We start from the raw sequence: 26,708 nt of genomic DNA on the forward strand, positions 1-26,708 counted from the left end.
GAGTTTTGGAAACATTTTGTGTTGTATTTTTATCTATATAAGTACCGTTGTGATGTAAAAATTTGCAAAGCAATAAAGTTCGAATGCCTTTAAATACGTGGTGTATATACGCTTATGCGATGATTCGAAGAATTATATATGCAAATGTGTTCTTGCCAGTGCCAAAATCGGAGCACCAGTTGGAGGTTCTGGCAAATTTCCTGAACTGCCAGCGATATCAAGATGCGAATACTTTATGGGGCAATCCGATTTTAGGCCATGCTTGTCCAATCCGGTAGAAAGCATAATAAAGGCAGCAGGACTCTGAAAAAACAAAAACCAGTAGGAGATAAATTAGAATTCTACTAGCTAATTGTAATTACCTGGTGACCTCGAACTGTTTTGCTGGACGGTAAATTGTTAGCTTGCACAACGTCTTCTCCATAGCATTCACCTGCGTGGAAATCAAAGTCTTCCTTCCTAAGAATGGATATCTCAAAAGGATCACCTATCTTTTCCCCTTCCTCCTGTAGTCGCTGACCATGGCCGGCGGCTCTGGCTGGTCCATTGTCCATCACAATAGAGTGGTTGCCCACGGCCAATACCGCGTGTCCTGTCAGCGTAGCAATTGTAAACAAATGTGCATCCGGCATGTTTTCAGCAATAACACGCTCCTTCATCAAACATAAAGCATCAGCCATAGCCATACGTCCTTCAGCATCAGTATTCCCGACACGCACTCGAACACCAGCTCTCGATGTAATAATTTCATCCGAAACGTAGCATTCTTCACCGACGGAATTACGAACCATACATAGCACACCAATCACGTGGACTCCTTGAGGTTGCAACTGCTCAACAACTTTCATAAAACCGGCAACAGCAGCCGCACCACATTTGTCACGACTCATTCCAGCCATAATACCTCCAGCTTTAATATCTGCACCTCCGGTATCGTATGTTACACCTTTTCCTACCAATATCAATGTCTTCTTCGGTTGGTTGTTGGGTTTGTACTCCAGAAATATCAATCGTCCGTTGTGACGTGGCACAACCGCAGCGGCACGATTGACGGCTGCAAATAAGGGAAATTCTTTCAACAAAATTTCTGTGTCCGATTTAACCCACATGGTGAGGAGATTTTGATCAAAGACACCATTTTTCAAGTAATTCTCAACTTGTGGTGGAGACATACGCTCCGGATCGCCACCGCCGATATCACGGGCAACAAAGCGACCAGCCTCAAGAACAGTCGCTTCCTTCAAAATCGAACTTAATCTGCAACTCTCCGAACAATAAAATCCGATTTGCTCGAATCGATACTTTTTAGTCGGAATATCCTCTCGTAGTTGCAAAGGAACATACACTTCAGCCAAGGCGCCAAGTACCGTAACCAACTCTGCGGCTACGAAATCTGCACTACTCGGAATCAATAGTAACGGTTGCTTGGCCCCAGCTTTGATTGCTCTAGCAAATGCACGGCCCACCGCTTCTGCATATCGCCGAACGTCGTCAAAATCGGTTAACTTTCCGATAGGAGCATAAATTATGCGACAATCCAGAACACTCGATTTGAAGCAGCAAACTTCGGTGTCGAATGCCGCGTCAACTTCTTTGCAAGCAGCGAAGCATGATTTCAATTCTTCCGGGACTTGCGAACCATCGATCACACAGACCGTATCGTAGTTGTTGTCCTTGAGGAAGCTGCGGTTAAGTGACGTCACTGGTAGCACCGCCTTGCAAGGCAGGAATCTGCGAATATCGAGAGTAAAGCAAAAGAAGAATACAGAATAACAGGTTCAGTTCATACTGCTGGAAAGTGGGTCAAAACAAGAGAAATCAAAAATCACCTTAACGCATTTCTTCCTTTCAATCGAATCTTCTGTTATTTACCTACCCTCAACAAATCGTCAGCGTCAGCAATCACAGTAAAAGCAAAGGAAGAGCTATTATTCTACATTTTTTGGTGTCTGATGGTGATAACTTAGTTCATCGTACCAAGCAAAGAAAAACAATTTTCTTCCCATCGCTGACAACTTGAAACCAACTATCCATTCTCTACACTTAACCCAGAATCCAAAAGGCACTGACCACCTTACAACAAAAAAGAAGCGCTTTATGAAATAATAAAATAAAAAACAACCTGCGCAAAAGAAGTTACTGCTGCCCGCGGGGATATACCGCAAACGTATACAAGCAGCATAACGAAAGGCTAGTGGTGAAGAGAAGACCCCCACACATAAACGCTCTGTGCATGCCAGCGTGTAGATCAGGTTGGAAATAGGTCAGGAATACCTCACAAGTAACGGTAAATTGGATGATTTTTATTGTTGCTACCCTGCTGTTTTTCTACATACTGGCAGGTCCCCACGGTAGAAACTAGCAAAAGAGATGGACAAAAGAATTTGTTATGCCGGTTTCAAATCGGTCAACTGGAAAGTTGTAAACATGTACAAACTTGTAAACATGTACGCTACACCGGAATTTTTACGCGGTATGTGCATGCAAGCATATTGCGATCGATTGATTGTTTATCAATTAAACTCGTTCCACAACATTATAGGTACACCGGAAAGTTAGCAATACATAATTGAAAAGAGGGTACATATGAAATATAAAAATTAAAAGAAAATGTTTCTCATTTTTCAGATTCTACTAAGAAGCTAAACGAAAAAGAAAATTAGACTAATTTCAAGGTAGACTTATTAACGTAGAGTTCCGTTTTTATTTACTATATTTGGGTGCACTTTAGAAGTACGAGAAATGGACATGTAACGAAAAGTGGTTACGAAACGCTTACAACTCATTTCAATCGCATTTTTCAATCGATTGAATAGAAATTTTTCTATGCATTGTTTGATATAAAAATATAATAAAACATTATCGAGGAACTAAAATAAGCATAAATATTAGGCACTGTCAAATATAAACGAATCAACCAATCACATACAGTGTTGGAAATAAAAAAGCAAACAGAACAACCTGAAAGAATGTTTCATAAAACTTTCATAAAAACTTTGTAATGTGAAGAATTAATAAAAGTCTCGTTTCACATCCATTGCTTGTTTATTTCGTACTAATTCATTTTTGTGTGAGTCAACAAAGATTTACTTAGGAAATAAAAAAGTAAACAGTATTAAAAATGAACTATTGCAAGCGTACCAGTGCTCGTGGATAATGTACTTCAGTATTTCGTATGCTCTCCATGATTCTCCATAACTTCCATGAGCTGTTTAGGTATAAAGTATACGGATTTTTGCAACATTTGTGGAGGAATCACATCCCATGCTGCTTGGATACCCTGCTAGAAATCGTTCAGGTTTCTCCGCGAATCCACAGGTTCTTGTTATCCAGTATTACCCACGGATTCTCAATGGAGTTGAGATCTAATGACTGGGGGGGCCAATCGAGCATTTTCTTTTTTTAGGATAAGAAATAGCGCTTGCAACCCTCGGGTATGAAATGGGGAAGGCAAACGAGAAAGCGACTAACATAGCTTTTGCCAGCCCATGCTCCTACCTAGCGCCTCCACGTGACCATACCCGGTAATACTCTATTGAGTAGCTACGCTGGGAGTTGCGATGCCGCGTGGTTCCCATATGCAGACGGCTGAGCCACACGGCCTTGGTAGCAGGTAAGTATAATATGTTATTTTAATTATTTGTTTCGTTTTAGCTCAAGCACCTCCTATTGTGCAATTAAGACTCTAACCGAAACAAGCTTAAATAATGCACATGGATATCGTAAGGAAAAATTAAATTAATTATTGAATATTAGATGATGGAAACTGACGCAATTTTTTGACGTAGGACTACGTCTTTGTTTACTATACTGAGACTGGGTAGCACTTTGTGAAATCGAAAATAGAAGTGTAACGTTTGAATGAAAGATTTCAAATGGTAATATTACTACTAAATTACTGAGCGAAACTGAACAATTTATGTGTCGTAGGATAGATAAAATTTCCAGCAATTTTATGGACGGGGTAAGAGAGCCATTTCATGGAGGGCGTAAGAGGAGGGGCTCCTATACAAATCAAACACAAATTTCCTCAAAACTCAGAACTAATCAGAATTAATCAAGCAAATGGAACCAAATTTCGCATGTGGAGGCATGAATTTATTTTATGATGATTTGAGACCCCTCACCCCTCACCTTAAAAGGAATCTCTAAGTCTCAATGGTTGCAGGATGCAGCCGTTGTACTTATGAACCCCCGTCCACGTATTTTCAAAGTCACCATTGTGTTCAATGAAGAATTGAATCTGAATATTTCGCTCTTCTCTTTCAAACATTCACTTAAACAAATGCCAGAAATCCAATTTGCATTAGTCTTTGATCTAATGATCTAATATAGTCCTACGTCACCCTTTCGTACAACTCTTAGTAGTTTTTTCATTCGAAGGATTGAAGGTGAGATTGTCCTGTTTTTCCCATATATGCTTCATTTAATTTTATTTTTAATATTTTATTCATATCGTATATACTGGGTACAAGAACACCTATGAAGATTGCATGAGTTTTTGCGCATTCTCTAGTAGGTGGTAAACTGACGTAGGGGAACTGTGGGTAAGACGAACAGGTTAAGAAGAACAGCTAATATAATACAGAGAGCTTATGATTTATAAAACCTAAATACAGTTTACTTCAGTTTAATATATTGTTTTCAAAAGCAGCTAGTGAAATATTTAGCAAAACATGTTTTTCAATGTGTAGTTTGAGTATTAAAAATGGTCCGAAAAAGTGAACTTTTTTAGTGGTGCGGGTGAAACGGACAATGTGTGGGGGTAAGATGGACAGGTATTGTAAATCGCCCCAACTGAGAGCATATTATTATTTTTGACCCTTAACAAATTGAATACGTAAAATATGATGGTGTAGCGTGCAAAATATGAAGGGGGCAGTCCACCCCCTCCCACTAGAGGCAGTCAATAGAAAATTGTTTGACACCGGCAATATGACTAAGCATTACAAAAACTGTTTCATACCCGGCCGCTGCTAATTTGTTTGAAGTTCACGTTTGCCGGTTAAATTTTCATTTATATGCTTGAGATATCACTAAGAAGAAAAATCAACAATTTAATTATAATAAGTTCACTGACCATCTTACCCACACTAGCAGTTGTCCATTTCACCCCATCATTATACATTTTTTTAAAGCGTTCAAAATGTTTCATTCCCAAATGAAATTACGTATTATTTCATTGCAGACGTTACTTGAAAAGGTATTAAATCGAAATACTTCATACTATGAGCAACATTTTGAAATTAAACCACTCAAAAAGCTTAATTTCGATGGAAAAAAAGTTACATCCAGACGCAGAATATTTCCAATTTTTAGTTTTTCTGTTCTTTATCAAAATTGGAAAACTCTAAATGATGATGGAAACGTTCAGACATCATGAGATAGCAAGATGATTGGATGCCCATCAAAATATTTACGAATTTTGATGCTTAACTGGTAGAATCAACCACCTGTCCGTCTTACCCACCCTGTTCGTCTTACCCACAGTTCCCCTACCCATTTCTACAATCGTAAGGACATAGCCAGGTGTATGGTGTACTTACGGGTACATCATATCAGCAACCCATGATGTGTACGGTTGTCTATGCTAAGCTATGCTATGCTATGCTAGAAATAGCGCTTGCAACCCTCGACGTGTGTTTACGGTCGTTATTTTGTTGGAATGTATACTTACTCAAATTCATTTTTCTGAGTGATGGCTTCAAGTGTTCTTCCAAGATCTTCACGTATGATTCACCAGTCATCTCTACATCAATCCTAACAATATTACCAAGCCCGCTTCAGGAGAAGCAAGTAGTGCTTAACTGTTGTTTGAGTAAATTTGGATCGCAGACGTTCAGACTTCATCAGATAACATGTTCGCTGACGCCTCATAGTGTTTTTCAGTTCAAACTGAGGGAAGGAAAGGGAACTGAGGGAGGGAAGCATACTTTTCAGCGAAATCCTGGCGTTTTCTGATATTAAGCCGTATGAATAAAAGAGTTAGAGCAAATGCTCCCATACGATTTAAACGGGAAAAACTGTTTTATTCATACGGAAGGCCTGTTGACGTTTCTTAGCAGATGTTCCTTCTTTCGAAGCAGTTTTGTAACCCCGCTTCTTGAACTCGGTTGCTTACAGTTATGCTGGTGTTGTTGAGATTTAAGTATTCCTGGATTTCTCTGCAAGATTTGTCGGGATCTGACCAAGCTGCACGTCAAATAGCGCGATCGGTATGAACTGAGGTTTTACGAAGCCTTTCATTTCCGGACTTTTGCTTTACTATGCCAAGTGTATTATACTTTTACATTATTTGCAAAATCGCTCCGGCGAAAATATTATATTTTTCTACTGTTTTATGCTAGCTGACGTTTTTTCACGTTGCAAACAATTGCCCTCGGAATTTCTGCAGATTTTCCCCCCATTGCTTAGATATCATAGAAATATTCTAATATTGGTATCCAATATTGACGTAACTTCTATTGTATTTAGCCCTTTCACGCTGCTGCTACTGGAAGAAAATCGAATTCCGGAAAAAACTACACCGGAATTGACCAAAAGACCAAAACGTTTTTGTTTACTTTTTATTTTCCGATAGTTAATCAACATAGCTACAGATAAATTTTTCTATCGCTAAGGTGTGCGTGAATGAGAAGTGTAACTGTATGATATCATCAGGGTAAGGATATTGGAGTATGCAGGGGTAATCAAATTATATTAGTTATTACTTTAATCCGAGTAATCGTCATTAGTAGGGTAAAGTGGTGCAGAACGCACCGCTTAAGCAAAATATCATAAACTCCTAAAACTAGGCTGCCGAAATGGCGGAAGCGTTCGTTATAGCGTTTGTTACATACGCTTGTTTGCTGGGATATAATAGGTTCATATCTCAACATAATTGGCAATAAAATTTAATCATCTACTTTTCTCCAACTGATGTGTGATGAAATATTGTAAGTTAAACAATGTACAATTAGGTTTAAGGCTAATTCTAAGCCCTATACAATACATAATATTGCTACATTTTTAATAAATAATCCGAAACCAAAGATGTATTGCAAATTAAAAATATTTTAGAACTGTTAAATCCCGCTGTGATGCATTCTACCCCTGTTTTGTATTTTGAAGTTTTTTTTTGCAATTTATGTGAAAAACATGTTTAGTTAATGCCGTTTTTGTGATGAATCATCGAGTATGACAGTATATCAATTAGATAGATTGTATTTATTATGAAATTTGCATACCGACTAGTGGTAAAAACTTAAGAGAAACCCGTGATTTCTCACATGTGGAATGAGATCGCGGATAATCGCTTGATTTTATTGGATGTGACTATGTTTGATGCTTTTACATGCTACACAATTATGAATTAGCTTATTTTACACACTGCATAAGCACGCTTTTTCTTCCCGGGCCCGAAACGGCAATCTTATAGGGTTTATTTCTAATTCTCGTCGTAGTAAGTAAAGCCGTCCTAATTTTCACCATTTGTTGGATGGATTTAAAGAATACTCCAAAAGTTCTTGTACTGATTTGACTAAAACACACTTACCTTCCGATCCGTGAACTTTGAAATCACTGAAAATCGATTATTAAAGCATATTATTGAAATTACGCAACTGACTTTATTTCTTAAATTCGTCGTCCCATTTTAAAATCCGTCCATCAAAATTTTTCATTGTCCGAACTAAAAAGCACAACAATGTTTATGAATCTAACGCGCATGTATTTGTGTAGGACGGCATGACAAATGTTATTCTGCAAATTTTCTGCAGGTCAGGCAAGTTTTCCTGGCTGTAGAATAACGGCAATGCCTCACCAATGAAATCATGAAATGTGCAAATAAATTTTTATTTAGAATAAAACAACGTCTAAACAATCTTCACGAAGATAATTAACGACAAGATCAAACGACACACATATTTGATCTTGTAAATTTTTGATCTTTCAGAATTAGAAAATTGATTGTATTACGGAATCTTGAGAATCAATATTTTTTTATATTGGACAGGTACCTGATTGAACGGTGGCATCTATGCTAGAGTCATTATTAATTTGACAATGTGCTCAACCGCCTATTTTACTCTGTCCGTATGAGAACTGTTGATTTTTTCCGGACACACAATCCTGTTTGGGACTGTAGTTACCGTCAATCTGTCTATTCAATGTCTAAAGTCAGCACATACACTAATGTAAAAAACGATTTAATGCTAATTAACCTACATTTCGTGGTTCGTTCTTCCTGAAAGCGAGTGAGCTGCTCAACCAACAAGAAACTTACACGAGCACTGCTCAGCGAAGAAACGCCAGCTTGTTGCGGGTAGCGAAGGTTTGGTCAGATATTCAGAGTTTGTTGACTTTTACGCGCATTTATTATTACGATGGTAGTTCCTTTGCACCAAAGAAGTACGACGAACCGGTGGTAATTCTTGTTATTATTCAGTCGATGTTTAGTACAACTGGATGTCTGACCATTGCTCTTAACGGGGCATTAGGCTATGTGAGAGTATATGTATGTATGTATGAAGCTGATTCTTGTCTTTCGTTTTGTACCCTCTACACCTTTCGCACAAGCAGTTAGCTTCCAGCTCCAGCTCACTCCAGAAGGATGAAAGAGACGTGATTTGCAAGAACCACTGCTTCAAAAGTAGGTCAGACGATCGCGAGAACAGTTATCTTTCGAGATGCTGTTTCTTTTTTACAAAGTAGTCTGCTGATCGATCTTCTTCTCGGACTACGGTAGCCCGCAGAACGATAATTGTACTTGTTTGCCATGAACATAAACTAACTTAAGCTGGATTGTAAATAGCTTTATTTGAGGAAATTGAGTAGTATGCTGTCGTTATGATTTGCAGTTGTAGGGGAATATCACGAGAGTAGGACTACCACGATTTTTCAGTTTTATTAACTCGTACCACTGTTTTTTCTGTGAAAGCTAACTTTTCACAATTATCACAATTCACAATCTTGTAGTTTCATGGAATTTAATCTTGTACACAAAACACGTGTTTCGAATTCAGCGGCTAAACGTAACGTGTTTGGATAGGGTTAGACGAAATGCTACAAAAGCGCTTAGCGTAGGTACAGGTCGGGCCATTTAAATAATCATAATTTTGAGTGCAGAAGCCCAATATTCGCGTGAAATCTGACGCATTATTAATATGAACAAAGCCTGAGGTGCTGTTTTGACGTAGGACTACCTCTCTTAAGAAGGTAGTTAGTACAGGGAGCAATTTCAATAAATAAAAAAATGCGAGCGTCACGAAAAAATGAAAGATTTTGAACGCTAATAACTCTGTCAATTATGAATAGATTTTGATGGTTTGAATACCGATCGCTTCATAATATATGTAGCAATTATGTGGTTTTCATTATAATTTTCAATCGCTAAATAGTAAAACTTAAAGAAAAGTTTCAAGGTCAAATTTCCCCATACGTTTTCTTCGTTATTACCTTGCTTCATAGGCAGGGACGACAGTAAAACACATCATCTGCTTAGTGTTTTCCTTTTACATAAAAACAGGTCTCAACAGGCCAAAGATTCTTAGGGTGAAATTAGTCGTCATTGATTCTACAAATTTCAAATTTTCAAAAGCAGTTTTTTGTTTGTTGTTCATGAAAATATATTCGCTGTGTTCAGATTGGCTAGAAGAATGCAGTGAATACATTTCTATTCTATAAATAGAACCCCGCTTTTGGACCCAAAAACTGCTTCCGAAATTGGGCTTTCCGACGAAAAGTTAATGACAGCTAGTTTCTCGTTGATATCTGTGCTTGGGAAGTACGTCAAAAACAAAGATAAAGTCTCCTGGTCTGCTCGTTGTTCGTTCCAGCAAATTGATGATCTTTTTCTGTGGCGATTGAACCTACACGAATTTGATGTCTGTGTTGGAAAATTGCACCAGAAAAAGTGACAAAATCTCTATCTCAAAGTCTATGTCTTTTTACGGCGATTAAACCTAGACCAGTTTAATATCTGTGTAGCGGAGGAATGTTACAGCTGTACGGTTCGGTTGGATATATTTCTGTATGTTCATATTTATGTATGCGCGTGTTTGTCATTTCATTGGACGAGTCACTGTTGTCACTGAATGTTCTGTTCTTGATTGTTTGTTTGCATTAATTGTTTTGTAAATTGTTTACAAATGCACATTTTTGCCAAGGCAACTGAAGAAAAAATACACATTTCTGATCTTATTCTTATCCCAAAGAAGGTTTGAAAGTATTAGGTTTAGGAAACTTATACAGTGAAAACTGCAATCTTCTATATAATCTGTTACTGTTATTATTTCATGATTGTTTTTAGGCAATTATAGATTTTCATGCTGAGATTTTTAAGATAAAGTTTTTGTCTATTTTACGATATCCAATCTTTACATGTCACTTTATATAATTAGGGGAGCCTGCTGCAGGCTGAGATCAATTTTGTTTTCGGTCCATAAAACTTATTCAGAATGTTTAATTATGACTGTAATATATCATTGGAAAGGTATTTCTATTATATATACAGAAAAAATTGTAAAATATTTGATTTTCGAAAAATAACGAAATTATGGCCATTTCCGTGATGGTTCTGAACATAAATTTGCGAAATAAAAAAATTGTTGCTGCAGGTTGAGAAATTTTTCGGTTTTACAATAATGAAAACAGAATCCATTCTATCATGTGTACATGTGGTATTTTTTGAACATCAAGCATTAAATTTAGACCATTTTTTTCGAAAATAATGAGCAAAACAAGTCAATAGCAACCGGTAGGGACGCCCATGTTTATTTGACCGCTAACCCAGTATAAAGCATTAAATTGCACAAAACTTATTGCAAACAAGCTAACTTGCTAATATAGTAGTTTTCAATCATAAAAATGGACAAAACGTTGGCAAAAAATATTTCGACTTGCAAAAATTCGAACTTCTCAACCTGCAGCAGCCATTTTAATAAATTTAATTTTAATATTTAAAGCCAAGCCATTTTAATATAACCATTTTGACCTAGAACTACGTCTTACGGTAAGGTTTGGGATAGGGTGTCATTCCAAAAAATCAAAAAATGTGAGCGTCACGAAGGGACGAAAAAATGAAAGAGTTTGAACGTTCATAGCTATGCCAATTATGAATGAATTTTCATGGTTTAGATACCGATCGAGTCATAATAGATGTAGCAATTATGTGATTACTGTTATGACTTTCTTTTTCAATCACTAATTAGTAAAAATTAACGAAAAGTTTCAAGGTCAAACATCACCATACATTTTCTTCGTGATCGTCTTGCTTCACAGGCAGGGACGACAGTTAAATACACCATCTGTTTACTGCGATTTCGAATACTTTCCGTTTGGAAAAAAAGTGACAGAGTTTTCCCGTCCCAACAGGTCGAAGATTCTTTACGACGTTTAGAATTATACTAATTTGATATCTGTGCTTGGGAAGTATACCATAAAAGCTTAGCTTAGCTTAGGTAGACTGCCCGTAGTTGCACTCCGTGATTGGCCGAACCAGTAAGATTGCTTGGGAGTAGCATGATGCATGACATTCTCATTGTGCAACTTCTACTGATTCAATACTTTGAAAATTGACCAATAACGACGCCGGCTACAACCAAAAGGCTGTACTACATGGGAAAAGGAAGAAATATTAGTCCGATACTTGTTGTTGCAAGAGACCGCGGGTACCACTGCATCTCCACAAGTATCACAGGATAGGATTTGTGTTAGTAGGGGAAGGTACAGATCAGGGTTCATCTTGGTAGATGATATGATCCATTGAAACAAAGCGCGCGCCAGCGAAGTAAGCATTAGCATAAGCATAGGATACCGCCCGTATGCTGCTACTCCGTTATTGACCAGTACCAAGGAAAATTGCAAAATGATGGCTGGAAAAAGCAGGCTTGGGACAGCATGCTATTCCTCATTGTGCATCCTTATCAGGTCCCTGCATACTGATCAATACCGACACCGGCCACGTTCGAATGCGGGTCCTGGTGGGATGGGAAGGAATGTTTGTCCAATACTTGTTCCTACTAAAGACCAGGGAATCCTCTCCATCTTCACAAGTATTTCGGCAAAGGAATTGTTAGTAGATGGGGGGAGCTAGATGGATAATGTAAGTATGTAAGCACCAGTTATATGCAACTAACCTGCATTAGTGTTCGACATCGGAACGAAAATTGAAGTCCGGGTTCCGGTCCGGTCCGGTCCAGTTAAAAGGCGGCACGAACTTTGTTATTCCGACTATAAAGACTAATAATCCGGTCCGATATGGCTCTGTTCAGGTTCCGGAACCGGAACAGAGCCATATCGGACCGGAATAAAGTCAGAATAAGAAAATTCGTGCCGATTTTTCCCTACGATAAAACTGAACCTTGTCGTGGTGTAGGGCTTTTTAACTAATCAGTAAATGAACAGCGGTCACGTTTACTTCTGAATGTGGGTATATATCAAAATACTTTTGTAATTTCAAGTGGGACTCGGGGTAAAAATTTACCAAATGTGATTGTTGCGTTGTTCAGAAAGTGCTTTTATTCCGTTTAAGAATAAGGCCAGTATGGGGATCTCTGACAATAGATGAAGTTTTCTGGGATTCATCCCTATTTATAGCAACTGTCACAAATATCTCCGAAAAATGTCGGATTGATTCAGTTGGTCGGGGGCTTAGGGTTAGTAAGGGGATGTAAGCGGGATACCAGATCCGATTGGATGCCGAGGGACCACTCTGTAATGATTACGGGTAATAGCACTTCTTAGGTAGCAGATGGGAAAATTAGGTCAATTCGTGTCGCGTGTTCAAGTTTCGGCTAGGCGGTGCTGCTAGATAGAGTAGGATTTTTGCACTGGCCCCGTGGCTGTCCTGAGCTCTGATGGCTGCCTGCGGGCTCTGTCTATGGGAAGGGGTCGAGTCTTAAAGAGACGTTTAAGCCCAGAGCTTTACAGCACTTTGGTCTCGGCGGGCGAGTCTCTATATTTTGAAGCTTCTGTCGACTACCGCGAACGTCCAGCTTGTGCTGCGCTCAATTTACTTTGTATCGTGGGAATGCATTGTGAAGGGGATGAAAGATTAAATTTGCCCTGATAAGTTGATCCGAGTTGCTCCGAAATTTGTCTTATCTATTGGTTCATTTGTGGTTGTTTGTGTTGGAAAATTAAAGGCGGGCGCGCGGGAAGACCAGTGTCAGGCGGGGCTGACGAATTCTCCACTTCTTCACTATACCGCGTATTGCAACTCGAGTGGTACAAAAAGTCCAAAGCACATTTACAAATTCGATCTATTATTTTTCTTCTCATCATCATCATTATCATCAACATCGTCATCATCATCATTATCATCATCATCGTCATCATCATCATTATATTTAAAATATGACATTCCGGCCTTTGGCAGAGAGATCTTAGAGTCAGTTCGTGGAGTCCGCGCAGGGCCGAAACGCCTCCGCCTGCGGGTATAGGCGTGACGGCTATGCTTGGGGCTCTACCTGTGTTTTAGTGGGCGCCAGTGCCTGTCTCGTCAGGTAGAACTGATGTTTGAGGTCTCCCTGACACTTTGTTGACAACACAAAAGGGCCCAGCGCAGAGTTTTATACGCTATTAAGCGACCAGTTGGATAACCCGAAAAAAAGGAAAAAAGAAATAAGAAAATTCGTGCCGATTTTTACCGGACCGGACCGGACCGGAACCCGGACCTCAATTTTCGTTCCGATGTCGAACACTAACCTGGATATTTGAAAAACTTCTTGTAGAGCCGGCAATTACGAAAATTGAGATATAAAATATATCCTTTTTATTATAAACCTAATAGAATGCCAATGGTACTCATAAACAACCATGATTTGTTAATTTATATTCAAAAAATACTATGCAAATGCGAGATTTACGGCGAAAACCGTATCACAACTTGAACTTATTATACTTTAAAACAAAAATCAGGCATAATGAAACGAGCCAATATCCCTAAGTTGATAAGCATTTCCTCTTATCAACGCTAACATGCAGAGATATAGCGCCTTACACGCCTAAAAAAAAGTTTAAACCGACTAGTCTACTAAAAGTTGAAGAAGCTACCTTTCCATCTTACGAAACTTCTCAGAACTTGCTGTTCGCCTTTAACTTTTTGCTGTAATGCTTCTAACCCGTTATTCGTGAATGATTTTAATTCCGCCTGAATGTCTCGGCCATTTTTCGTCGGTCATTGCCCGGCGGCTCTCTTTTTCGTGCGAATGGCCAACATTTGCCTACTTTTCCGCTTCCATACACAGTCACCGAGAGGATTGCGCAACACAACTCCCGTTAATTAACATCATGCCCGCCGGTCTGCCGGTCTATCTATTCAACTCGATACCGGCCAGGCTTAGCGTAGAGTCATTTGGCGAGTGCCGTCTGATAATTATTTTCATATGTTACGGGCGCTTCTTTCTCCTTAGCAGCACTTATAAATGGGAAGTTCGGATCCATATAATTTGATATATGAGGGTGTGCACGGAAAATGTTGAAAATTTTCCTTTTATTGAATGCTGTAATCCGATTAAGATTACAATCAACATCGATTACACTTCAATATGAATCGATCTTGAATTGTGTAACTTGTATCAAAATCAAATGCATCAAAACCTCAAGACATACCATAATAGTTGCTTCAGAAAAGTTTCTTAATTTAAAAAGCACTTTCTAGTTGTGAAAAAATATTCGGACATTAGGGTGTCTTCAAGCAGATACAGAAGATATTTTCTCTATTTTAAGTCAGAAATGATTGTTGTGTACAGCAAATTTGTAAAATAACTAATTTTAAGAAACTTTGTTGAATATTGAAGATTTCTATTCCTTACATGAAAAGAGTAATAGAGCCAAACTCTTAGGGACACCCTAAAAATAGTTGTTTTTCGATCTAGCTCTTTAATAACGCTTTGTATGCCTTGCAAATGTTCTAAGAAATTGCTAATCTAATCAAAGTGCACATTTTTGTCGAAAATAGTAGAGCTCTATCTTTTTCCCTTTAGAAGCTATGAACGTTCATTTAGTCACTAAAGAGTTACTAGCAATGTAGCGCCGTAACTACAAAAGATACAGCAAAACTTTATTCAGCAACATTGCAGATAATAACTAGTTTTACAAATGTTCCATATATTACTTTGTCAAACTTTCCTCGACTGAGGCGTTACTCTTAAATGAATCAAAATCTAGTCAAAGTGATCGGACCATCCCTGGTTACAATAACCGATGTACAAGTTACTGAGAGACATAGGGGGCCCGGGTAAGATATTGGGCAATCAGCAAGTTTGCTTATATGTATAAGTAAATAAGTTATTGTCAATTGCAAGGAAAATTGTACCATCCAAAGTGCGATATCGTTCATAAAAGTGCTATTTTGCATTAAATCGTTTCGGTATCTTCGGCGTACATTTTCGTTTCGATACCGAAACGATTTAATGCAAAATAGCACTTTTATGAGCGATATCGCACTTTGGATGGTACAATTTTCCTTGCAATTGACAATAATACATTCAATAGAGTGTAGGTGAGCATATTTGAGTGCACCAATTTTGCCTTAAAATAATATTCTTCATAGTATAATATTCTTCATAGGTGAAGGTCATTCTAGCAAATACTATTATGTTTAATAAGCACATGATTTGATTAAATTAATTATGCTAATGTCCATTTCATAATTAAGTGTCCGAAGATTGAAGTTGTCCGAAGTATGAATCAAAACGGTACCTCTATTTTCCGAAAATACTTTTTAGACCTATTCCTACTTTATAGACTTGTTCGTCGTTCTAAATGCTAATTTTTGTTACTAATTTTGATAAATTTTGATTTTCTAAGCTCGATATAGAATTCGGCCTCGTTCGTTGGTTTACACATTTTTAGATCGATTTTCATACCTTTGTTATAGTACGACAACAATAAACATTCCTAGTATCAAATAAGTTGGAGAAATGAAGGAAATAGGAAATCAAATCATTTCCCATTACCAGACCTGCCGGAAAGATTTCGGGCCTCGTACGAGAAAATAATGAAGAGAAATGGCCATCTATTTCGCACGCTGGCAACGTAATCCGATGGATAATGGCAAATACACTGCTTTCGCGCTCAACCACCAGGCGCGATGGGCGCGGAGTGAAGCAATTTCATAACCGGCTGAAAGAAAGGAACCGCTTCCCGGGAAACGGGATCAGCTGTATTGATAATTGAACCGCCGGTCCAACTGTGATTGAATAATTCTAGCGGGTCGTAGCAAAGATTGATGCAGCCGGCAAGAAAGCAACCATGCTCTTGTGTTCTGATCGAATCGTGTAAAATTACGATATGAAAGCGGCAATCAATTGCACTACAGTACCGTTACGACTCTTCATTCGGTATTCTAGATGCTGTACGTAACACAGTCATAAAAATCTGTAATAACTCGTTCTACAAAGAGAATTATTTTTATATTTGACAAACTCTGCAGGACAGTTGCGTATACATCAATTTCTACTGCTCTATATGTCAAGTTTATGTTCTTAACATCCGAAACATGCGCAAAATATGTCGTCGTGTACGTTAAATTTGTTTTACTCAACAGGCTTACTATCAAGCGGTAGTTATTTCTAATTAAGTACCTTAATTCTAATGTGAGTGACATTATGTGATATTCAAATATTTATGGTATTTAATCGAGAAAATAAAATACTCCGGAGAAAACGGTATGGTCCCAAATTTATGCATGCACAAAAATCTGTATTTATGGCAGCTCTGATATGAACAATTTAATGTAAGTTTTGAGAGATTCTGGTATAAGTTAGAATAACTATTAGTCAAATACAAATTATACCGGGTTTTTTTTATATAGCTTGAACGACACAACAGTATTAAACAACGTTCAGCAAAGTTGTTGGTTTGAATAAGAACCAAAAATTCAGAGGGGTTGTGTACAAGACACGATCGCAAAGGAGACGCAGGACTACGTAAGTCTCTTTGTAGCGACAGTAGCATGTATCTATGCATGTAATAATACGATTTTTCATGTATATATGCAGCTTTTGTTGGGACAAACTGCGGGTTCAGAAAATTCGATTATTTTTAAATGAATGTTAATAGTGTCCCAATCTACTTTAAAATTGGACTAGGTTCAATGTTCAAACGATAACATTGGTTAAAGAAGAAGGGGTGGTTTTGCACTCTGGCGTGCTTTCCAAGCACAGATATTAAATTGGACTAGGTTTAATTGCGTTCGTAAGGAGTTTTGTTGGGACGAGGAGACTTTGTCACTATTTCCGGCATACTTCCCAAGCACAAATTTCAAATTGGTCTAGGTTCAATCGTCGCAAATAAACTTCGACCTGTTGGAACGGGGAGATTTTCTCGCTTTTTTTCCAAGAATGCATTAAAACTATGATGGCATCTTTTGCAACCAATCACGAAGCGCGGATTTCCAGTTGGACAATGCTACATTATTTCCAATTTTTCAATAGTGCGTACTTTGAAATCGATAGGTTTCATTATTGGGGTTGGGGTATGAAATGGGTAAGGCAACTAGGAAGAAGCGCCCAACATAGCTCTAGCCATCCCAAGCCCCTACCTAGCGCCTCCACGTGGCCATACCTGGAAATACTTCAATTTGTATAATTGAGTAGCCAAGCTAGGAGGTGCGGGGTCGTGCGGTTTTCAGTTCCTAACCTTACAAATGTAGTTTTAGGCAACCATTAAACCACACGACTTTATTTTCAAGTATTATATGATTTAAACTAATATTTTTGGCAAACTAATCTATTTTCAGAGAGCGAAATAAGGCGCTATATCCTTGGCCAATTGCAGCCTGGCTTCTGGTCTAAATACCATTAGTTCATCCCTGAGGGTCCGGAGTATCACTTAACCGTTATTAGCAAAGATACTCCCAACGATTGTAAATAAATCATTATCTATGTGTACGGGAAGCGTTTGGTACGGGAGGTCCACGCTTTCTTCCTTCCCCTTGATTTCAAGGAGTTAAATGGAATTAGATATTTTTTCTGGTTCCACTTGATTCCTTGGAATTCTCTCTGCGGTACATGCTGCGCAGTTGGCCTGGCCGTTGAAAAGAAAAATGATTGATTCAAGTAATCGTCATTTTCCAGGATGCCTTCAAGAATTGGCTGCGTTAGTGTGAGATTAGATTAGATTAGATAGGTTTCATTATTGGGGTTGATGCGTAGAAGATTTTCCGATATATTCTCACAAAAATATTTAAAATCGATCAGGAAACCGTTAAACTTTAGCGCTCAAAATCATTTTGCGAGCGTCACATTTTTCAATTTTTTGGAATGACACCCTATCCTAAATACTGCCGTAAGGTGTAGTCGTACGTCAAAAAATTAGTGTGCATGAACTTCCGGGTAGAGCTTCCGTTGTGCCAAAAACTTGTTATAGGAAATGGCCGATTCCAACCAACAACTTATAAAGTTTTCAGATTTTTATGACTATGCTAATAGGCTACAAATCAGCTCAATAAAGTGATAATGCCCATTTCATGGCCGTAGGACAGTTTCCGGAAGCACACTGAGGAAATAGTTAATTTCTGATTTTAAAAACAAATGTGGCCTTTGTCAGTAAATCTATAGAAATGGGTGTGGAGCAAGAAGCACAATTTGTGTTTAAAAATAACTTAACACCCCAGTGTTGGCGGAGTTTGAAATACGTCGCACACTTAATAAGTGGGTTGTGGAGTCTCCTTTTTATCCAATCCGTTGTGGTTTGAAGGTTCACCAATATCTGTGGCCTGAGAGGAGAAGTTAAGTTCGAATCCGGTTACAATTGGCTTCCATTATAGCAGTGGTGGCCGCGGTATAAGCATAAAGCGGGCTATATCACTGCACTATAGCATGGTTCGATCAGTGGATCCCCCAGCTTGGGTAAAGAGGAACGGTAAACTTCTTAACAAGTGTAGCATCCATGATCCTCCCTTACACATTTTTTCACTCTTTCCCTTTCACGTCTTGTCCCAATCTGTTTGCATACTATAAGCACCATTTCATTGCTTTCTTCTACTGTCCCTCCGTCGATTGAAACAACTACCATTACAAAAGCATGCACCGTCATATGAAACCAATAGTTCTTTATGGACATGAAGTTGTGACGCGCCTCACGGAGGACATCCCTGCCCTCGCCTCGTTCGAGCGGAAGATATTTGGCGGAGAAAAGACTGAAAGTGCAGAGTAGCGAAGGCGTATAAATCACGACCTGTAGGCTTGACCAGGTTAAAAGCGACTCGTGACTTCTCAGACGCATGAGAAATTGGCGACAAGTGGATCAAGTTCAAGTTCAATGGAGACGACAGCTTGAAACAGCACGAGCCACCCCGGCTCTGTCAACGACAGCAGGACATATTGAATGGTTTATTTGCTAAATTGGTTCTGCAGTATATAAAGAATTTACCAATTTATTTAGAGGTAAATTAATGCAAAATTACATTTTTTTTTTAGTTGAATGCACTTGTTTCAACAATAATTCCTAATAGAGACCTTCTTTGAAAGCACATACAAAATTATGATTTATTGTCACAGTTGTATTGTTTAATTAGCTTAACTTTATTCAGAACATTATAACTTATTATAAGAGACACATGCAACCACAAGCAAGAATGGAAGGATTTTGTCACTACTCTCAACACAAGCGTAACTGAATGTGCTAAACTGTAACTTAAATGTCACTTACCTGTTCGTCATTTTGGAAAATGCCACCTCAAGAGTTAGAAAAGAAGTGTTTCACAATTTTATGAATTCCTTCCGTCCTTGTTGAAGCACGATTGGCTCTGTAATCGAAAAAGAAAATATTGAATTGGCTTTTGTTATCAGTTCATTGGCCAAAGTGACGCTATCAGTGAACAATGTTGAAATAGGCACGTATAATCCCACTCTCTTTGACTGCCACAGAAGCAATGATCGATGTAAGAGAGCTGCAAAAACACTCATTATCATCAAATAGATTTCGGTGCTTTATACGAAGACTATGCTCGTTGAGTTTGATTTTGTGTCACGACAAGTTAAACAAAGACTTAATCATGATTAAAATTCTATATAAGCTTCGCAGCTGGTTATTTGAGTACAGGACAACTACGGGGCTAGCACAAAACCCTACTGAATCTAACAGTGTCGCTCGTGATTCGAACATACGATGACCGGCTTGGGCGGAGCTCTATTCGGATGGGTTTCGGTACTGAATGCACCGGAGCCGGTACTTAAGAATTTAAAATTCATAAGAACCGGTTTTTAAGAACAAAAAGCCTTATTTATAGAAAAAGTCGTAAAACTTATTTAGGGGTGGTAGGCTCAATACGGGCCACCTAAGCAAACGCGTCATAAAACATGTGGTGCCTTATCATAATTCTAATAATTGCTATAAACTTACGATTTGGTATGTCTTTGATAAATTAACAATGTATAGAATATTGATTGACTTATAGATTTCAGTCTGTATAGTACTAATTCTGAAGACGTAGTAAAAAATAAATAGACTATGAACAGCCATCAAATTTAAATGTTTAAAAAATGATTCTTTTTGCATACGAGGCATAATGGGCTACCATTTAATTGAGATGCTTATTTAGAACTTTATCAACAAGTTCATTTAACATATAGGCGAAATTGATTGCCTAATATGCCCAAATGAACGGTGGCCCATTTGTCCCCGTATGCTCATACTCATTATGCCCCTATCACCGTTCTGTTCCATGCCGCTCATTTAAGTACTAAGATAGTCCAGTTGCGTTTTGGCTAGATCTAGTCAGTTGCCAAGACATTAAGGGCTACAATGGAGTAATGACAATGCAATCCAGCGACTTTATTCTCACCGTCATGTACATGACTCCGGTCACCTGGATGACTATACAAATCAAAATAGGACTGCAAGGTGAATCAGCGTGACTGCCAGAATAGGGCACGTGAGTGAAGTGACGTGAGTGGGGTTACTGTGAGAATAGTTCCAGCAAACTGTCCCAAGTTCCCTGCAATAGAGACGTATTGGGTGATAATAAAGCGAAAGCTGAAGATGAAAGCACCAGTGACATTGATCAGATGAAAAATTGGTGGAAGCAGCTGGCCAAGACCGTAACTGAAGATGGTGAGCGGGGGCCGATGAACGGTATCAACAGCGGGGCAAATTTATTTCATAAAGCTTCACAGTTTTTTCATAAAATTTGTTATTACCTTTGTTTCATTCTTAGAATGTACTTCGATTGAAAGAATGGTTAAAAAACTTCAAGGTACGCATCCACAAGAGATATACGAAATGGTGATTTCAGGTTTATACTATGAGCCTATAAACAGACACATAGAAAAACAATCTGAGCTCAGAGAAACCTCAGAGAAATTTTGACCATATAGTACACTAGGATTTCGAATTTGGCATGGTTCGATTTTGGCAACAAAAGTACAGTGGACTCTCGGAAAAGTTAACTCTCTGAAAAGTTAATATTTCAGAAAAGTTAAGCGAATATTAGCTCTCATGCAACGCTCTAAAAAGTTAATTGTTGGCTTAATTTTTCTGAGAGTTTGAAGCTGTTGGTTGTCCAAAGCGTTCATTTACACACGTGTGTTTTCCTTCTATCATTATTTCTCATTTTTCGGTTTATTATCGCCTTTTCACAATTTCATACAGAGTCTCATCATAACTAGGATTAAATTAAATTCTTGTACCGGACAGCAATAGTTCAATAAGGGCACATAGTTGCTTCTGGATTTTTGATAACAAATTGGAAAAGCGCAAACTCAGATTGAATTTTAAATGCAAGAGAAGGGACAGTATGAAATAAAAAATAAGTGCGAACATTGTCAAAATGTTGTCGTAGACTACGAAAAATCAAAAGTAAACTAGAATAACCGACCATTTTAAATTTACTGAATGGAATGCTACATATTTCATTACATTACAAGTTCCAGATACTTGAAAATGTGTATTTTTCGCTTTTGTATTTATCATTTTCAGTCACTATTTAGGACTACTCAGAAAAGTTAATATTTAGCAAAAGTTAATCGACCCATTCCCCAATCGATTAACTTTTCCGCGAGTCCACTGTATTCGTTTTTGGCAACACAAAATATTTTATTTCCAAAAATATTCTTAAATATCAGTCAGTTTCCGCATACATAAAATATACATAAAAATACGAAAAAATATTGCCTTAAGTGTGTTCATGAAAAAAAATTTGCGGTGATAGAATGTTTCGAACAATATTTTGATTGCCGTAGGACTACATCTTACCGCATGTCGCCAAAAGCTTACTTGCACCACACGGATAGCTCTCGGCGGATTTTGTGAACATAAAAAGGTTGCAATCGTTGATTATTAACATTTAGTCAATTTCTAACGCATTTGCATTCAATTTTTCATATCAAAAAAGGCTCTCGATTTTGGCAACATAGGCGACACGCATTTGTTGCCAAATTCGAAATTAAGCTGTAATTGCGTATTAGTTACAATGGTTACATTACAAAAATTGCTAGACATTTCTGGCTTTAGTTTTCAGAAGGTCGCATAATCCATGCAAAAGGTTTGATTATGCGATCTTTTGAAAACTAAAGCCAGATTTTTTCTATCCAACGACTTTGTATAAGCAAGGCCTTGGATCATAAGTGTCTTTAAAACTTGACTTATCTTTACAGACTTCGCAGCCGGTGACCTACGACATATTTACGATGAAATCCCATGCAGTGATAAATAAGTTATTGATGTGTACATTGAAGCGTTACAGTTTCGTTTTGGTTTTTACAAAGTGCTATGTATAGTAAACAAAAACGCTTTGTGTTGTCACTGAGACGGCTAAGACCATCGTTGGTCCATCTTGCCAATAAACAAAAACGTAATCCTACAGCTCCTAGAGGCATTAATAAGTCCCCCATTTTTAAAGCATTTAAATTTACTAAATCATTCGGGTCTAAAAACCCCGCCAAAGGCACCGATCCAAATTATTATGAATAGGCAAGCAGAGTCTTTATGAAATGCATAGGTATTTTCCGGGTTATTACAGCAAATATTTAAAGTGATAATAGCTTTTGTTTTAAATCATGCGGTGAACTGAAAAATTCCAGAAGAGGCTGCTTGGGCAATACTGATTTATCACGGCTTCAGATATCATAGTGCCGTCACCAAACAGCACTTTATCTATATTTGAAAAATTCTTCAGAATAGGGCTAAAATCGTCAGAAAAATATTGCAGGTCACATATTAGGTTATATTGCATCAGCTGAGTCATAAGTCTGCTGCAGTTATCCGTTGTACAGGAACACTTCAGAATGAAAACATTTAGAAATTATATTAAACTTTAACAACAAATGCCAGCCAAACAAAAACAGCACTCACCTTGCCCTAGCTTCGTGTTTCGGCCAGATCAGCACTATGCTCGGCAGTATTTTTATTTTTTTCCTTCAAGGAAAATATATATACGCTAGCAAAAACACCTCAATCAGAAACACTCGACGGCAGTGGGCAGTCTCTCAGTGATAAAGTCGTTGCGTTGCAGTTGCAGTCTGAACTCTGAAGTCTGATTTGACAAGACAATGTTTACTTTATGAGCGTACGCAGAGATGCCATATTTTCTAAAAAAAACTGGAGTCTGGAACTGCTCGAAAACCGAAAAAATCGAGCAGTTTTCCGGCTACTCGAATTTTCTGGTTTGGAAATAATCTGCGAAAATCTGCACACTTTTTTAGGAAGTCTGTGAAAGTTTAAAGAGCTTCGAACAAAAATCTGCACCAAAACAATAAAAGTCAGAAAAACTGCAAATATCTGCAAATTTATAATGATCTGCAAGACCGTTCAAAAAATCTGGAATTATTTGCAGACAAATCTGCAAGTCTGGTATCCCTGAGCGTACGCGTAGTTAAAAGGTTCAAATAGAAATACTCACAGTAATAGCGAATTCATAAATTAACCTGGCTCAGGTCGATTAGCACTCAGTTTTAATCGAAGTGCTGTCAAAGCGTTCATAAATTAACCGAGATTGCATTTCGGTTAAACTGACAGCATTCAGTTTGAAGCGCAGGTTAAAACTGTCTAGCATTACGGTTTACGGGTCGATCTGTCAAACTGCCCGTATCGTTCATAAATTTCGGGTTCCAGTTAGCACGAACCCAGGTTAATTTATGAATTCGCTATAAGAGATACGTGGAATCTAAAGCCAACGATTTGGCATCAGTGTACAAAAACTGCCAGCACTTGCTGCGGAGCAAAATGCAGCGGGGTGGTGTGGCCGTCAAACTACATACATTGTACATGTCCCACTCATTGGTTTTGGTACTTTTGGTTCTGGTGCCTACTTAAAGGTTTGTTCATTTTGAGATTACTGATACTAATTAGAAAGCAGTTAAACACAGCCTTTTAGCTATAATTTAACTAATATTAGCTGTTATTTTCTGTATACTGGCTGGTTCCAAATTGTCGCCGTCCATGGATGTTTAGTCCGCAAAATTTTGACAATTTCACACCCCTGGCAAAATGCTGTAGTAGTGTGACTTGATTGTTTTCAATATGATCCGCTTCTGTTTTGTTAACATCAATTTTGCACAATAGAGCGATATATCTTTCAACTTAATCAATGTAAAATGCATTGCAAAGCTTCTCGACCAGCACTAGAACAAAAGTGAAGCTGCGTCTAATTGTTCGCATTTCCCAAACCGATCTTTTATTTTGGGTGGCCTTGAGTAGACCAATCATCGGCATTTAATTATTATCATAACTCATTTGTCGCTTGTCTTTGGAAGACATTTGAAACTCTCTATACTCTAATTCGCATTGAATTTCCCGAAGGTAATTGCTTTCGATCGGGCTGATGGGCATATGAGGGTTATCTGGGTATTCGGGCGAAAGCTTTATTTAATTTCGTAGTAGGCTAATTAAAGGCGTTAATCTTGATTTTATCAAAGCCGATCTAATCCAATCGTTATTGCTGATTGCAATGAAAATTGTACCATCCAAAGTGCGATATCGCTCCTAAAAGTGCTATTTTGCATTAAATCGTTTCGGTATCTTCGGCGCACTTTTTTGTTATATTCCAAGCAATAAGTGCGCCGAAGAAACCGAAACGATTTAATGCAGAATAGCACTTTTATGAGCGATATCGCACTTTGGATGGTACAATTTTCCTTGCAATTGACAATACAATTTAAAACAATTTGAGCAAGTCGCGTCGCGTCGCTGTCGCGTGCACTCTGTACGGGGCCTAAGGGCATCTTCTACGGTGGTCTATATTTAGATCAGAGTTATACCAAATTTGGAACAGCGAAATTGAAAATAGAACTGGCGAAATGGTTCAATTCAGATCAATCCCCAGCGGTGATGCAAATATTTTCTGTTGCGAATCAACAAAAGGGTGCATGATGTAAATAAACCAAAGGATGGTTCGATTTCGCCTTTTCGTTTGTTTATGCCAGATATGAGAAATGCAACTCCAAGCGATAAAATCGAAGCAAATTTAGTTTAGATGAATTGATTAACGTATTTCACAATCGGTCTACTGAAGAAATGGCGATGGCTTTATAAACTTCACCATATTCATTTGTTTTCATGTCATATGCCACTCCCCCGTACCTGTAAGATTTAAAACAACCTTCGCGCTGTTCCAAATCCAGTCAGAAATAGACCAAAAGTTATACGAGTTGTAAAAAATTTACAACTTCGCTCTGGTATAAAATTAGATTTACAACACCGGTGCGGAAACGTTTTTCTGTTTGGTCTAAAAATTTGGACCAAAACCAGCATTTGGATCACCGTAGAAGATGCCCTAAGTGAGTGGTCTAAACGCCCAGACACAATGTATTCTTATAGTATTTTTACAATCCTGAGTCGACTCGAGTGTTTTCTCAAATATCTCATAGCGTTTTTGTTTTTGCTCAGATCCAAACTAGGTTCGCTCTAGTTCCAATCGAACGGCTGTCAAAACGTTTGTTTTTTCACTCAGGTTGAACTTAGTTTCGCTCTGGGTTGAACTTTCTAGACGACGGGTTCGCTCTGGGTGTTTTTCAGTTTCAACCCCGTCATGAGGAATACACTGACAACCTGAAAACGTTTGTTTATTTTCCCGAAAATGTTTGTTTATTCAGTGATCGAGTTGGAACTAACCCAGGTTAAAAAACAAAAACGCTATCAGACATATCAACGAATTTGGATGCGATTTTGGTAAAGAAGTTTATTAAAAACATTATCAGCAAGTTCATTAAACCAGTTAGCGAAATTGATTGTTCAATATGCTCAAACGAGCGATGACCCATTTTGCACCGTATGCTCATTATGCCCCTATTACCCCTAAATAAGAGTTATACATACTTCACTATACTTATTTTTATCCAACAACAAGACTAAGAATTCATCTATCTTCAACCCTGGTCCAAACAACCTGCGACGTGACGCGACAAAACTAGCGACGAGATGAAATGTACGATGCGACCAGAGTGCCAGAGTGAGCGCGACATCGCTAGTCAATCAAAGTGAAGATCACAGTTAACATAGTAGTTACATCCTCCTTCGAAGTAGAATTATTGTAAAAGCGACCTGCGACGCGACTTCTTGCCAGATTTTTACGCGCAGCCCTTTTTCTTCTGAAGTAGGACTGTGCGACATGTGGGCAAAGCGACCTGCGACTTCTTGCTGCAGTTTTATGCCCAGCCCATACCCATGGGAAAACTGGTATGCTATTCTTAATGGTATCTGAAACGCATGAATAGAGTCCAGTAATTACTTTGATTCTACATTATTTTATATTTAGAATGTAAAAATACATAGATTTAACGGGA

The 26,708-nt window shown here is 38.2% G+C and overlaps 1 protein-coding gene across 1 annotated transcript; it reads right to left on the bottom strand.

Annotated features, from left to right (window-relative positions):
- Window positions 1-23,422, bottom strand: LOC128735269 (putative aminopeptidase W07G4.4). Its single transcript, XM_053829766.1, has 4 exons — window positions 23,281-23,422; window positions 19,639-19,735; window positions 363-1,731; window positions 1-303 (listed from the first exon to the last, which is right to left on the bottom strand). Exons 2-4 carry the CDS (start codon window positions 19,647-19,649, stop codon window positions 133-135), a joined length of 1,551 nt encoding a protein of 516 aa, XP_053685741.1. The 5' UTR covers window positions 19,650-19,735; window positions 23,281-23,422; the 3' UTR covers window positions 1-132.
- Window positions 23,423-26,708: the final 3,286 nt, after the last annotated feature.

This window comes from Sabethes cyaneus, chromosome 1 (genome assembly GCF_943734655.1).
Source record: "Sabethes cyaneus chromosome 1, idSabCyanKW18_F2, whole genome shotgun sequence".
NCBI lineage: Eukaryota > Metazoa > Arthropoda > Insecta > Diptera > Culicidae > Sabethes > Sabethes cyaneus.

Bases quoted from the DNA above. Each gene is read 5' to 3' on its own strand.
- LOC128735269 (XM_053829766.1), bottom strand. The intron at 304-362 runs GTAATTACAATT...TTGTTTTTTCAG, and splicing joins AAACAGTTCGAGGTCACCAG to AGTCCTGCTGCCTTTATTAT.